This window comes from Neofelis nebulosa, chromosome 13 (genome assembly GCF_028018385.1).
Source record: "Neofelis nebulosa isolate mNeoNeb1 chromosome 13, mNeoNeb1.pri, whole genome shotgun sequence".
Classification (NCBI taxonomy): Eukaryota; Metazoa; Chordata; class Mammalia; order Carnivora; family Felidae; genus Neofelis; species Neofelis nebulosa.
In genome coordinates, this window is record NC_080794.1 from 37,415,299 (window position 1) to 37,429,737 (window position 14,439).

General features: G+C 38.8%; 1 protein-coding gene across 9 annotated transcripts in view; it reads right to left on the reverse strand.

Annotated features, from left to right (window-relative positions):
- The window catches only part of ASCC1 (activating signal cointegrator 1 complex subunit 1), a 108,610-nt gene that overhangs the window by 80,612 nt on the left and 13,559 nt on the right, over window positions 1-14,439 (reverse strand). For all 9 annotated transcript variants that reach the window (XM_058696639.1, XM_058696636.1, XM_058696642.1 and 6 more), the window contains exon 5: window positions 11,788-11,966. In XM_058696639.1, coding sequence (XP_058552622.1) covers window positions 11,788-11,966 — 179 coding nt within the window. The remainder of the gene's footprint in view (window positions 1-11,787; window positions 11,967-14,439) is intronic.

A 14,439-nucleotide genomic window follows, 5' to 3' on the forward strand; every position in this document is an offset into this window, starting at 1 on the left:
TGCCCTCTCTCTCCAAGTAAACTTAAAAAAATTTTTTTAAATTTTTTTAAAAATAGAAGAAGTAAAACTATCTTTATTCACAGATGGTAGTGATTATATACATAGAAAATTCTTTTTTTACATTTTTAAAAATGTTTATTTCTGAGAGAGAGACCGAGCAAGTGAGCATGAGCAGGGGAGGGGCAGAGAGAGATAAAGAGAGACACAGAATCCAAAGCAGGCTCCAGGCTCTGAGCTGTCAGCACAGAGCCTGATGCGGAGCTCGAACTCATGAACTGTGAGATCATGACCTGAGCCGAAGTCGGATGCTCAACCAACTGAGACACCCGGGCGCCCCTATACATAGAAAATTTTAAGGAAACAACAAAGTAATTTGGTGTGAACTGAATTGTGTCCCCCTAAAATTCACATTGTTGAAGTCCTAATTCCCAGTAACTCATAATGTGACTATACTTGTAACTACGGCCTTTAAAAAGGTAATTAAGGTAAAATGAAGTCCTACAGGTATGCCCTAATCCAATATGATGGTGTTCTTATAAAAAGAGGAGACTAGGGCACAAACACACAGTGAAGACCATGTGAAAACATCAAAAGAAAACAACCATCTACAAGCCAAGTAGAGAAGCCTTATAAGAAACCAGCCCTGGGGTACCTGGTTGGCTCAGTCTCTAAAGTGTCTGACTTTGGATCAAGTCATGATCTGTTGGTTTGTGAGGTCGAGCTCCACATCTCTTTCTCTCTCTCCCAAAATAAATAATAAATAAACTTTAGGAAAAAAAACAGAAGAAGAAGAAGAAGAAAAAACCAGCCATTTTAATACCTTGATCTCAGACTTCCAGTTTCCACTGTGAAAAAATAAATTTGTATTGTGTAAGCTATCCAGCGTGTGGTATTTTGTAAGAGAAGCCCTAGCAAACTAATACACAATTACAAGAATTGATAGATGAATTTAGCAAGGTCACAGGATACATACACAGTTTAACATACAAAAATCAGCTGTATTTCTTTTTCTTTTAACTGTTTATTTATTTTTGAGAGACAGTATGCCAGCAGGAAGAGGTAAAGAAAGAGGGGGACAGAGGATCTGAAACGGTCTCTGCCCTGACAGCAGCGAACCGATGTGGGGCTTGAATTCATAAACCATGAGATCGTGACCTGAACTACAGTGTGACGCTCAACCAACTGAGCCACGCAGGTGCCCCTCAACTATATTTCTATACAGTAATAATACACAAGTGCATCCGAAATTAAAAGATACCATTTCCAATAGCATCACAAAATATGGAAAACTTAGGACAATTTTAATACAAGTAGCATAAAATTGGGAAATGAAATTAAAAAGCAGTTTTGTTTATAGTAGCATCAAAAACATAAACACTAGGAATAAAATTTAATAAGATGTATGTGCAACCTGTACAATGAAAACTATAAAATATTACTAAGAGAAACTGAAGAAGACCTAAACAATAAATATATATTATGTTTACTGACTAAAAGATTCAATACTATTAAAATATTAATTCTCCCCAAAATGATCTATAGACTCAACACAATTCCAGTCAAAATCCCAGCAGGCATTTTTATACCAATCAACAAGATGATTCTAAAACTTATGTGAAAATCAAGGGGCATCTGGCTGGCTCAGTCAGTAGAGCATGCAACTCTTGATCTTGGGGTTGCGAGTTTGAGCTTCACAATGGGGGTAGAGATTACTCACAAAACTAAAATTTAATTTAAAAAATAGTAAAATCTATATGGAAATCCAAGTATTATAAATGGAAAAAAATCTTTAAAAAGAACAAAATTGGAGAAGTTACATTATCTAATTAGAAGACTTATAAAGCTATAGTAATCAAGATTGTATAACATTGGTGCAAAGATACGCATGTAGATAAATACACAGAATAGAGTCCAGAAACAGACTCAACCACAAAAGATCATTTGATTTTCAACAAAGGTAGCAAGGCCATTCAATGGGAAAAGGATGGTCTTTTCAACAAATGGCACTTGAACTAGACATCTATATGGGAAAAAATGAACCTGAATCCTTATCTCCCACCACACACAAAAATTAACTTCAAATGAATTACTGACCTAAACATTAAAGTTAAAACATACAACATAGTTTTACAGTTTGTAGTTTACAAAAGAAAACTTTGACATCTTAAAAAGGCAGAGATTTTTCAGAGGCAACACAAAAAGTACAGACCATAAAAAAAAATTGGATTCCATCAAATTAAAAATTTCTGCTTTTTACGGGGCGCCTGGGTGGCTCAGTTGGTTGAGCGTCCGGCTTCGGCTCAGGTCAAGATCTCACGGTTTGTGGGTTCGAGCCCCGCATCGGGCTCTGTGCTGACAGCTCAGAGACTGGGGCCTGTTTTGGATTCTGTGTCTCTCTCTCTCTCTGCTCCTCCCCTGCTCGTGCTCTGTCTCTCTCTCTCTCTCTCAAAAATAAATAAACATTAAAAAAAATTATATAAAAAAAAGAAAAAGAAAAACATTTTTCTTTTAAAGTCTATTTTTATTTATTTAAAAAGTTTTTTTTAATATTTTATTTATTTTTGAGAGAGAGACAGGAGTGCGAGTGGGGGAGGGGCAGAGAGAGAGGAAGACACAGAATCAGAAGCAGGCTCCAGGCTCTGAGCTGTCAGCACAGAGCCCGACATGGGGCACGAGCCCACGAACAATGAGACCATAACCTGAGCCAAAGTTGGACCATAATGCCGGAGCCACCCAGGCACCCCTCTATATCTTGTTTTTGATGGTTGTCACACTGCAGTATGTGTGTGTCAAAACTGGGACATTACACTATAAGTAAATTATAACTCAATAAAGTTGACATCTAACATAGAAGTTGATATCTAACATAGAAAAAAAACTATCAAAAAATTAAACTTTATGTTCCTTTAGCCCACATATTCTACTTCTTAAGAATTTACCCCAAAATGTATTCCAAAGAAATCATGAGCCAAGAACATAAAGATGCATGTACAAAAATGTTCATTATAGCATTATTTAATAGAAATAATTTCCTTTAATGTTCCATTAAAGGAGGACTGCTTAAATAAGTTGGGGTACATTCATAAAATACTTTATGGTAATTGAAAACACTAATTAGATTTATATGTATTTACCTGGAACATCCTGTTAAATCAAAAGGTGGGTACAAAACAGTGAATACTGGGGTACTTGGGTGGCTCAGTTGGGTGAGTGTCTGGCTCCTGATCTCAGCTCAGGTCATGATCTCATGGTTCATGAGACTGAACCCTGCATCGGGCAGTGCAGAGCCTGCTTGGGATTCTCTCTCTCTGCCCTACCCATTCGCTTGCTCTTGTTCTCTCTCAAAACAAACGTTAAAAAAAAAAACACACACACACAGCAAGTATGACAAATTTTATTTTAATAAGCAAGTATGATAAATTTTGTTTTAATACATGTATATAATACATATGTAAATTCAAAAAATTTATGTGCCAACTTTATACCAAGAGGTATCATCTTTTTCCTAAAAATAAGAGAATGTTGAGCCCATTCTTATTTTGGAGCTAAGACATGATCAGAGATATCAAATGAGTTTCAGAGGAACCAAAACAAGGCTGGACGCCAGTCTTTCATGAAACTTCTGTCTCAATGAATAGGTATGTGCTCTTCAAAGCTACCAGAAAGGGGGGGGGGGGGCACCTGCCTGGCTCAGTAGGTAAAACACCCAACTCCTGATCTCAGGGTTTTAAGCTCCAGCCCCACGCTGGGTGCAGAGATTAAAAATAAAATCTGGAAAAAAAACCAAAACAACCTACTGGAGGGAAACTCATCTAAGTTAGGGTAGTAAGTACAGATCACTACTAGAAAATGCCTATAGGCTCTTACAGCCATCAATCAGCCTGTTGTTCTAACATCAGAATGAAAACCACTAAAAATTTCATATAATAGGTAGATAATGGTCGCTTACTACTTATTTACTCTTTTATGCTGTACTTACTCCCCTGCTGTTATCAGAACCTGATTTAAAAGCAGGAAGAAAGCAATGTCACTATGGAGTCTCCCCAAAAGCAGGAAGAAAGTACTCTGACCTGATTAAGGCCAGCATGACATCCACAGTGGCCAATCCTATTCTAGTTGAATTAAAGCAATCATTCTCCAATATTTGTTCCCTGTCAGCCCATGTCAGGAACCACAAGGAAAGGGAGAAAGTGTACACACACACACAGACAAAAAGGCTTACTTATTACAAGCTGCTTATTGCACACCAAACATTTGTAACTTTTCAAAACAATATAAATCACTGAGCTTCAATAAGCTGGTATTTATAAGGGAAAATAATTTCAAAACTTACCAGCCCACACTGAAACTTCAGTGTTCCTGATCTCCTACCCCACCCTCCAACCAGAATGAAATCATCTTGCTATGAAATGCTAAGGGGGAAAAAAGACATTCTGACGGCTTACTAATTTTATATGCACACTATACACACACACACACACACATATATATATACATATATATATATATATAGTACATACATATATATACTGCATACATATACAGTATTTAATTTATAAATGTGCCCTTGTTCAAGCACATAAATGCCAGTTAATCACTTAAAAATGGGTTATATAATTCCACACTGTCTACTCATATTTTCCAGTCTGAATCTACTCACCTTTCTAACCTCCTTAAAAAAATTTTTTTAGGGGTGCCTGGGAGGATCAGTCAGTTAAGTGTCTGACTTAGGCTCAGGTCATGATCTCGCAGTTCATGGGTTTGAGCCCCACATTGGGCTCTGTGCTGACAACTCAGAGCCTGGATCTGAAGCTCAGAGCCTGGAGCCTCCTTTGGATTCTGTGTGTGTGTATGTGTGTGTGTGTCTTCTCTCTGTCCCTCCCCCACTCATGCTCTGTCCCTCTCCCTCTCTCTCTCTCTCTCAAAAATAAACATTAAAAGCAAAATATTTTTAATGCTTATTTATTTTAGAGAGAGAGAGAAAGAGACAGAGACAGAGTGCAAGCAGGAGAGTTACAGAGAGGGAAACAGAATCTGAAGCAGGCTCCAGGCTCAGAGCAGAGCCTGACGTGGGGCTTGAACTTATGAACAGCAAGATCATGACCTGAGCAGAAGTTGGATACCTATCCAACTGAGCCACCCAGCCACCCCTAGCCTCCTTTAAAAAAAAAATTTGGGGGGGGGGGGGCGCCAGGTGGCTCAGTTGGTTAAGCGTCCAAATCTTGGTTTTGGTTTAGGTCATGATCTCATGGTTCATGGGATCAAGCCCCAAATCGGGCTCTGCACTGACAATTCAGAGCCTGCTTGGGATTCTCTCTCTCTCTCTGCCCCTCCCCTACTTGTGAAATAAACTTAAAAAATTTTTTTAATTAAAAAATAAATTTTTTGGGGCGCCTGGGTGGCGCAGTCGGTTAAGCGTCCGACTTCAGCCAGGTCACGATCTCGCGGTCCGTGAGTTCGAGCCCCGCGTCGGGCTCTGGGCTGATGGCTCGGGAGCCTGGAGCCTGTTTCCGATTCTGTGTCTCCCTCTCTCTCTGCGCCTCCCCCGTTCATGCTCTGTCTCTCTCTGTCCCCAAAAAATAAATTAAAAACGTTTAAAAAAAAAAAATAAATAAATAAATATTTTTTTTTTTTTATTTCAATAGAGTTGACATACAATGTTACATTAGTCTAGGTAGGCAACACAATGAATGATTCAACTTCTCTATACATTATGTCATGCTGTAGTCTCCTTCTTAAATAATCAATTTTAGGGTTTTTGGGTGGCTTAGTTGGTTAAGCATTTGACTTTGGCCCAGGTCATGATCTCACAGTTCATGAATTCTAGCCCTGTATCAGGCTCTCTGCTGTTAGCACAGAACCCACTTCAGATCCTCTGTCCCCTTCTCTGTCCTCTCCCGCTCACGTGCATTCTCTGTCTCAAAAATAAACATTTAGAAGTATCTGAGTGGCTCAGATGGTTGATTTTGGCTCAAGTCATGATCTCACAGTTTGTAAGTTTGAGCCCTGCATTAGGCTCTTCTCTGAAAACACGGAGCCTGCTTGGGATTCTCTCTCTCTCTCTCTCTCTCTCTACCCCTCCCCTGCTCCCCCTTCTCCCCACCTCTCAAAAACAAATAAAAAGGGGCACCTGAGTGGTTCAGTCGGTTAAGTGTCCGACTTTGGCTCAAGTCACGATCTCATGGTTTGTGAGTTAGAGCCCTGCATCAGGCGCTGTGCTGACAGCTCAGAGCCTGGAGCGTGCTTTGGATTCTGTGTCTCCCTCACTCTGCCCCTCTCCCAGTCACGCATGCTCTCTCTCAAAAATAAACATTAAAAAAAATTTTAATTTCATTTTAAATGAACATTAAAAGATAAATTTTTAAAAATTACCAATTTTAGCAATTCTTACTCCCTGTCCCACACAAGTACTTGGATTCTAATACTTCTACATCTGCGTATCTATATCTTGCTATATTCTAACACTGAAGACCTAGCTGAGCAATAGAACAGGATAGGAGAAAGCAAAGCAAAGGAAAGGAAAGGAAAAGGGGGAAAAGAAAAATAAAAGGAATAGAGGGAAGGAGAAATCTTATAAAACTTTTTCACCCAGAACATTTTCATTAACCCTGCACACAGCTATTGAAGACAGCCCTCATCTTTTCTTAATACTCCAAGGAATACAAATAACTTTAACCTAAACAGCCATAAAATAGGAGTAGTAGCTACCATTTATTACATGCTTGTTATGTATCAAGCACCGTGCTGAGTACTTTATGTTACATTTAATCCTTCCTGCAACTCTCCAAAGCAAGCTGTAAAAATCTGGAGAGGTTCACTTGCCAAAGTCTACACATATAAGGAACCCAGAATCAGATCCAGGTTCATCTGTTTCGAGAATCAAAGATACTAACCACTGTTCTATTTCATTCCGTATGCTTTTATTCCTCTCTTTAGTACAAGATTGAGAAAACATAGCATGGACATCCATGTGCATAAAAATGAACCTTGACCTAAATGTCACACCTAATACAAAAATTAACTGGATTACAAAATTACAAAATTAGCAAAATTACAAAAATGCTAAGAGAAAACCTTGGTTATTTGGGGTTAAGCAAAGAGTTCTTAGACATGACATTAAAAGTATGATCCAGAGGCTTCTGGCTGGCTCAGTCAGAAGAGCATGTGACTCTTGATCTCAGGGTTGTGAGGTCAAGCCCCATACTGGGTATAGAGATTACTTAAAAATAAAATATTAATTAAAAATCTAAGGCTGCCTGGGTAGGTCAGTTGGTTAAGCATCCGACTCTTGATTTCTGTTCAGGTTCTGATCCCAAGGACGTGAGATCAAGCCCCTTGTCAGAGCCTGCTGGGGATTCTCTCTCTTTCCCTCTTTCTCTGTCCCTCTCCTCCCCAGTGTACACGCACATGCATGCACACCCACTCTCTCTCAAAATAAATAAACATTTAAAAAAAAATTGGAGCACCTGGGAGGCTCAGTTGGCTAAGCATCCAAATCTTGGTTTCAGTCTAGGTCATGATCTTGCTGTTTCATGGGTTTGGGCCCCAGGCTGGCAGCCTGGAACCTGCTTGGGATTCTCTCCTCTCTCTCCCTCTATGTGCCCCTCCTCCACTCACACTGTCTCTGTCTCTCTCAAATAAATAAGCTTAAAAAAATCCATACAAGCCCCAAAAAAGTCCATTTTACTGCATCATAAATTTTTTAAGTTTACTTATCTATTTTGAGAGAGAGAGAGAGAGAGCACCAGAAGGGGCTGGGGGGGGGGGGGGTGGAGCCTGAGAGAGAGGACGAGAAAGAGAATCTCAAGCAGGTTCCATGCTGTCAGTGCACAGCCTGATGTGGGGCCTGAACCCACAAAATTGCAAGATCATGACCTGAGCCGAAAAAGAGTCAGATGCTTAACCAACTGAGCCATCCAGGCGCCCCATTTACTGCATTATAATTTTTAAGGTAAAATAAGATTTTTAAATTCTTCTCTAGATAACTGGTTAACTAAATAGGGATTTTAAAAAATTAGAGTTTTACCTCATTATGTATCAAAATATATTTCAAATAAACTAAAAAATTACACGCAAATTATGAAGTGATACTCATCCTCTTAATATATATGAAGCTCTTACAAATAAATTAAAAAATGAACACTCTTGGGGCACCTGGGTGGCTCAGTCAGTTGGGTGTCCAACTCTTGATTTCTGCTCAGGTCATCATCTCATAGTTCATGGGATCAAGCCCCACATCATGGGGCTCTGTGCTGGTAGCATGGGACCTGCTGGGGATTCTCTCTCTCTCTCTCTCTCTCTCTGCCCCTCTCCTGCTTGTGCTCCCTCTCTGTCTCTCAAATACATAAATAGGGGCGCCTTGGTGGCTCAGTTGGTTAAGCATCTGACTTCAGCTCAGGTTGTGATCTCTTGGTTCGTGAGTTTGAGCCTTGCATCAGGCTTTCTACTGTCAGTGCAGAGACAGCTTCCGATCCTCCGTCTCCCTCTCTCTCTGTCCCTTCCCCGTGCTCACTCAGTCTCTCTCAAAAATAAGTAAACATTTAAAAATAAACAAATAAGCATTTTAAAAAAATGAACACCCTCAAAGATAAACAGGCCAAGACATAAAGAAACAAGAATTAAATACGTGAAGAAGTCTTATCTGTACTTAGATCAATGGAACAGAGTAGAGAACCCAGAAATGGACCCACAAACGTATGGCCAACTAATCTTTGACAAAGCAGGAAAGAATACCCAATGGAATAAAGACAGTCTCTTCAGCAAGTGGTGCTGGGAAAATTAGACAGCAACATGCAGAAGAATGAACCTGGACCACTTTCTTACACCATACACAAAAATAAACTCAAAATGGATGAAAGACCTAAATGTAAGGCAGGAAGCCATCAAAATCCTCGAGGAGAAAGCAGGCAAAAACCTCTTTGATCTTGCCTGCAGCAACTTCTTACTCAACATGTCTCTGGAGGCAAGGGAAACAAAAGCAAAAATGAACTACTGGGACCTCATCAAAATAAAAAGCTTCTGCACAGTGAGGGAAACAATCAGCAAAATTAAAAGGCAACCGACAGAATGGGAGAAGATATTTGCAAACAACATATCAGATAAAGGGTTAGTATCCAAAATCTATAAAGAACTTACCAACTCAACACCCAAAAAACAAATAATCCAGTGAAGAAATGGGCAAAAGACCTGAAGAGACACTTCTCCAAAGAAGACATCCAGATGGCAAACTGACACATGAAAAAATGCTCAACATGACTCATCATCAGGGAAATACAAATCAAAACCACAATGAGGTACCACCTCACGCCTGTCAGAATGGCTAACATTAACAACTCAGGCAGCAACAGATGTTGGTGAGGATGCAGAGAAAGAGAATCTCTTTTGCATTGTTGGTGGGAATGCAAGCTGGTGCAGCCACTCTGGAAACAGTATGGAGGTTCCTCAAAAAACTAAAAACAGAACTACCCTACGACCCAGCAATTGCATTACTAGGCATTTATCCAAGGGATACAGGTGTGCTGTTTCGAAAGGACACATGCACCCCCACGTTTATAGCAGCACTATCAACAATAGCCAAAGTATGGAAAGAGCCCAAATGTCCATCGATGGATGAATGGATAAAGAAGATGTGGTATATACATACAATGGAGTATTACTTGACAATCAAAAAGAATGAAATCTTGCCATTTGCAACTACGTGGATGGAACTGGAGGTTATTATGCTAAGTGAAATTAGTCAGAGAAAGACAAAAATCATATGACTTCACTCATATAAGGACTTTAAGAAACAAAACAGATGAACATAAGGGAAGGGAAACAAAAATCATATAAAAACAGGGAGGGGGACAAAACAGAAGAGACTCATAAATATGGAGAACAAAACTGAGGGTTACTAGAGGGGTTGTAGGAGGGGGGGTGGGCTAAATGGGTAAGGGGCACTAAAGGAATCTACTCCTGAAATCATTGTTGCACTAGATGCTAACTAATCTGGATGTAAAATTTTAAAAATAAAATTTAAAAAAAAAGCCTTATCTCACCAATAATCAAATAAATGAACAATCAAGCAATAAACTAATATTTTTTGGCAACTGGATTACAAAAAAAAAAGAACCTTAAAAAAATGGTAACACCAATATTGGCAAGGATGAGAAAAGGAAATTCAAGAAAACTACAGTTTGACATATAGTGTTATAACATTTCCTAAAGGTAATTTGGAGACATATATATCAAAACCCTCACTCTTTCTCTCTCTCAAAAGTAAATAAACATTAAAAAAGAAAAAAAAGGGGGAGGGGTGCTTGGGTAGCTCAGTCAGTTAGGCATCTGATTTGGGCTCAGCTCACGATCTCAGCACTCGTGAATTCAAGCCCCACGTTGAGCTCTGTGCTGACAGCTCGGAGCCTGAAGCCTGCTTCGGATTCTGTGTCTTGGTCTCTCTCTGCCCCTCCCCCACTCGTTCTCTGTCTCTCAAAAGTAAATACACATTAAAAAAAAAATTGTTTTTAAAACCCTCAAATGTACACACAAAGACTCTTTTTTCCATTTCCAAGAATTTACTAAGAAATTACTTAGACTAGCGCAGAAAAATGTAATACAAGAAGAGTCATAACATCATTATTTATAATGAAAAATAGAAATTTTAAAAGATAGAATAAATTATTATATATCTAGGTAATAGAATAATAAAAGCAGCCATTAAAAATCAAGTTATCTGGGGGCGCCTGGGTGGCTCAGTCGGTTGGGCATTCGACTTCGGCTCAGGTCATGATCTCACAGTTTGTGAGTTTGAGCCCCGTGTCGGGCTCTGCACTGATGGCTCAGAGCCTGGAGCCTGCTTCCGATTCTGTGTCTCCCTCTCTCTCTGCCCCTCCCCCGTTCATGCTCTGTCTCTCTCTGTCCCAAAAATAAATTAAAAAAAAAAAAAAAACGTTGAAAAAATAAAAAAATAAACAAACATTAAAAAATTAAAAAAAAAAATCAAGTTATCTGAACTGTTATCGAAATGAGATTATGTTTTTTAGTCATCACTGCTAGAATTTCCTTCCTGTCTCCAAAGCAAAAGTAAAGGTTTTTGTTCAATGATAAAATAATGATAATGGTATAATGCAAAATTGCAAAGAAAGCAGGATATAAAATCATACACAAACCAAATTCTAATTTTTAAACATTTGTTTTTGTGCCACAATATTATCTCTCAGTGGTGAGATTATGGGTGACACTTTATTCATCTTTTCTTTATTTTCTAAACTTTCTATAAAAAACATGTATTATAAAAAAAAAGAAAAAAAATTTAATGTTCGTAAGTTTTTTTAAACCAATGTTTCTTTAAATTGCCTAAAATTATATCCAAAAGGAAGTTTAAAATTTGTTTTCTAATCTAGATTATCTGCTCTTATCCTGGTCACAAGCATTTCACTGTTATATAAGAGGACAATTCTATACGCAAATTTCTTCTAGTTACTAACCCCAAATAAGCCATTACCACCCAGGGCAGAAGATCTACAGATAATGGTACTTCATTAATATTTCCATACACAAGGTGCAGAACAGTATATATTTTAGAATGATCCTTTTATGTCTTGAAATTTTTAAAGAATAGTTCAGTAACACACAGAGGCTTATGTGCTGATATGTCTATATCTTTTTTTCAGTTCAGAATCAAAAGAAATCAGAAATGGTTACCTTTTTTGGTGGGAGAAGAAATTTATACCTTTCTACTGCTTGAATTATGAACGATCTTTGCACCCTTTCTTTTTAACTTTTTGTTTTGTTTTGTTTGCTGCTTACCATGGAGCACTTCTCCAGTACTTCCTCTTGGAACTTCAGGAATCGCTCCTGAACCTCAACTTCATTGAGGAAAAAGGCAAGGAAGTGAGTGAAGGGCTGCTTTCTTCTAAAAGTGAGCAAAAGAACATCGATCCGAGTTCGGGCTGAAATAACACCACTCCGATGCTGTCCAGTGATTACTGCAAGCAAAAAAAAAAAAAAGGAAGGATGTTTAACATGACCATCAGATGCTTGTAAAATAAGTGACCTTGATACTATCATCTCTGGAGAGCTAAAACAGTCCTGAATATGCACATAATTTCTGAACAAGGGACAGTATCAAGGGTAAGAAAGTTACCAATGAATTCAATCTAAGCAGAATGAGGTTTAAAAACAAAGCAGTGTCTGGGTGGCTCAATTGCTTGGGCGTCCAACTTCTGCTCAGGTCATGATCTCGCAGTTCACGAGCTCTAGCCCTGTGTCGGGCTTTGTGCTGACAGCTCAGAGCCTGGAGCCTGCTTCAGATTCTATGTCTCCCTCTCTCTCTGCCCCTCCCCTGCTCACATTCTGTCTCTCTCTCTCAAAAATAAATAAACCCTAAAAAAAATTTAAAAACAGAGTATCCTGGGGCGCCTGGGTAGCTCAGACAGTTGAACATCTAACTCTTGATTTTGGCTCTGGTCATGATCCTAGGGAGTGGGATTGAGCCCCATATTGGCTTCACATTGCATAGAGCCTGCTTCAGATTCTCTCTCTCCCTCTGCCCCTCTCCCCTGTTCACACTCTCTTTCTCTCTAAAAGAAAAAATAAAAATAAAAACAAAAACAGAGTATCCTTAAGACCACCTGATGAAGTAGGAAAATGAGTTTAAAAAGCTACACAGCCAACCCTTATATCTTGCGGTGAGAATGTAAAATGGTGCAACAGCTACAGAAGAGTACGGCAGTTCTTTAAAAAGTTAAAAAGAGGGACACCTAGGTGGCTCAGTTGGTTAAGCATCTGACTTCAACTCAGGTCATGATCTCACGGCTTGTGGGTTCAAGCCCTGCATCCAGCTCTGTGCTGACAGCTCGGAGCCTGGAGCCTGGAGCCCGGAGCCTGCAGCCCGGAGCCTGCTTCGTATTCTGTGTCTCCTCTCTCTGCTCCTCCCCGACTCATGCTCTGTCTCGCTCTCAAAAATAAACATTTTTTTAAAAAAGTTAAAAGAGAATTACCATATGATGAGCAATTCCACTCTTATATAGAAACCCAAAAGAAGTAAAAACAAGAGGTGCCTGGTTGACTCAGTCAATAGAGCATGCGACTCTTGATCTTGGGGTCATGACTTGGAGCCCCACATTGCAGGTACGGTTTACTTTAAAAAAAAAAAAAAAAAAAGAACAGATTTTTAAAAATAATAATATGAAATACAAGAAGAAAAAAAACCAGAAAAAACATTAAAAAAAAAACAGGTGTTCAAAACCACTTGTATACAAATGTTCAGAGCAGCTCTATTCACAATACCAAAAAGTGGAAACAATGGAGGTGTCCATTAACTGATAAATGGATAAACAAAATGTCCTATCTCCATATAATGGAATATAATTCAGCCATAGAAAAGAGAATGAAGTACAGATACATGCAAAATTATAAATGAACCTTGAAAACATTACACTAAGTGGAAGACCCCAGATACAAAATGTCACTATATGTTTCCATTGATAAGAAATAGCCAGAAGAGACAAATGCAGAGGGACAGAAAGCAGATTAGTGGCAGCCAAGGACTGGAGGTAGAGAGGAGCGGGGAGCAATAGCTTAGAGGGCATGGTATGATAAAAATGTTCTGAAACTAGATAATGGTGATGGTTATACAACACTGTAAATGCACTATATCTCAGTGTATTCAACACTCTAAAATTATCAAAGGCAGGAGTGGGGGCTGGCTGGCTCAGTCAGTACAGCATGGAGCTCCTGATCTCGGGGTCATAAGTTCAAGTCCCACGTTAGGTGTAGAGTTTATGTAAAAAAAAAAAATGGTCCAAATGGTAAACTTTATGTTGTGTATATTTTAACCACAATTTTTAAAAAGTATGAATACATCACATAGAAATTTAAATAACAATATAAAAAATTAAGAGCAAAAACTGGAATTTTCTGTCATGTGAATTTTCTCAATTTAAAAAAAATACTGTGGAAATAATTATTAGACATTCACTACAGTGAAAGGCCAAAGGAGTCTACTACATATATATAATCCTATCATATATGTCTGAAAACAGGGGGTACCTGAGTAGCTCAACCGGTTAAGTGTCCAACTCTGGATTTTGGCTCAGGTTGTGATCTCATGGTTCATGAGATCGAGCCCCGCATCAGGCTCTGTGCTGACAGCGTGGAGCCTGCTTATGATTTTCTCTCTTCCTCTCCCTCTGCCCCTCCCCAGCTCACTCGCTCTCTCTCAAAATAAATAAATAAACTTAAAAAAAAAGTATGAAAACAGAAAATTAAAGTAAAATCTTTATCTTTATCTACATTATATGGATGGATACCAAATGCCCATGTTTTGGTATAATCTGGCCTCCTTTGATCTAGACTATGTCTTTATGTATAAATGAAAGTTGGTGGGGGAGCCACAAAGCACAGACCACTGTCTGCAAAGAAAGAAAATCATTTAGGGACAATACAATCTCTGTGCAA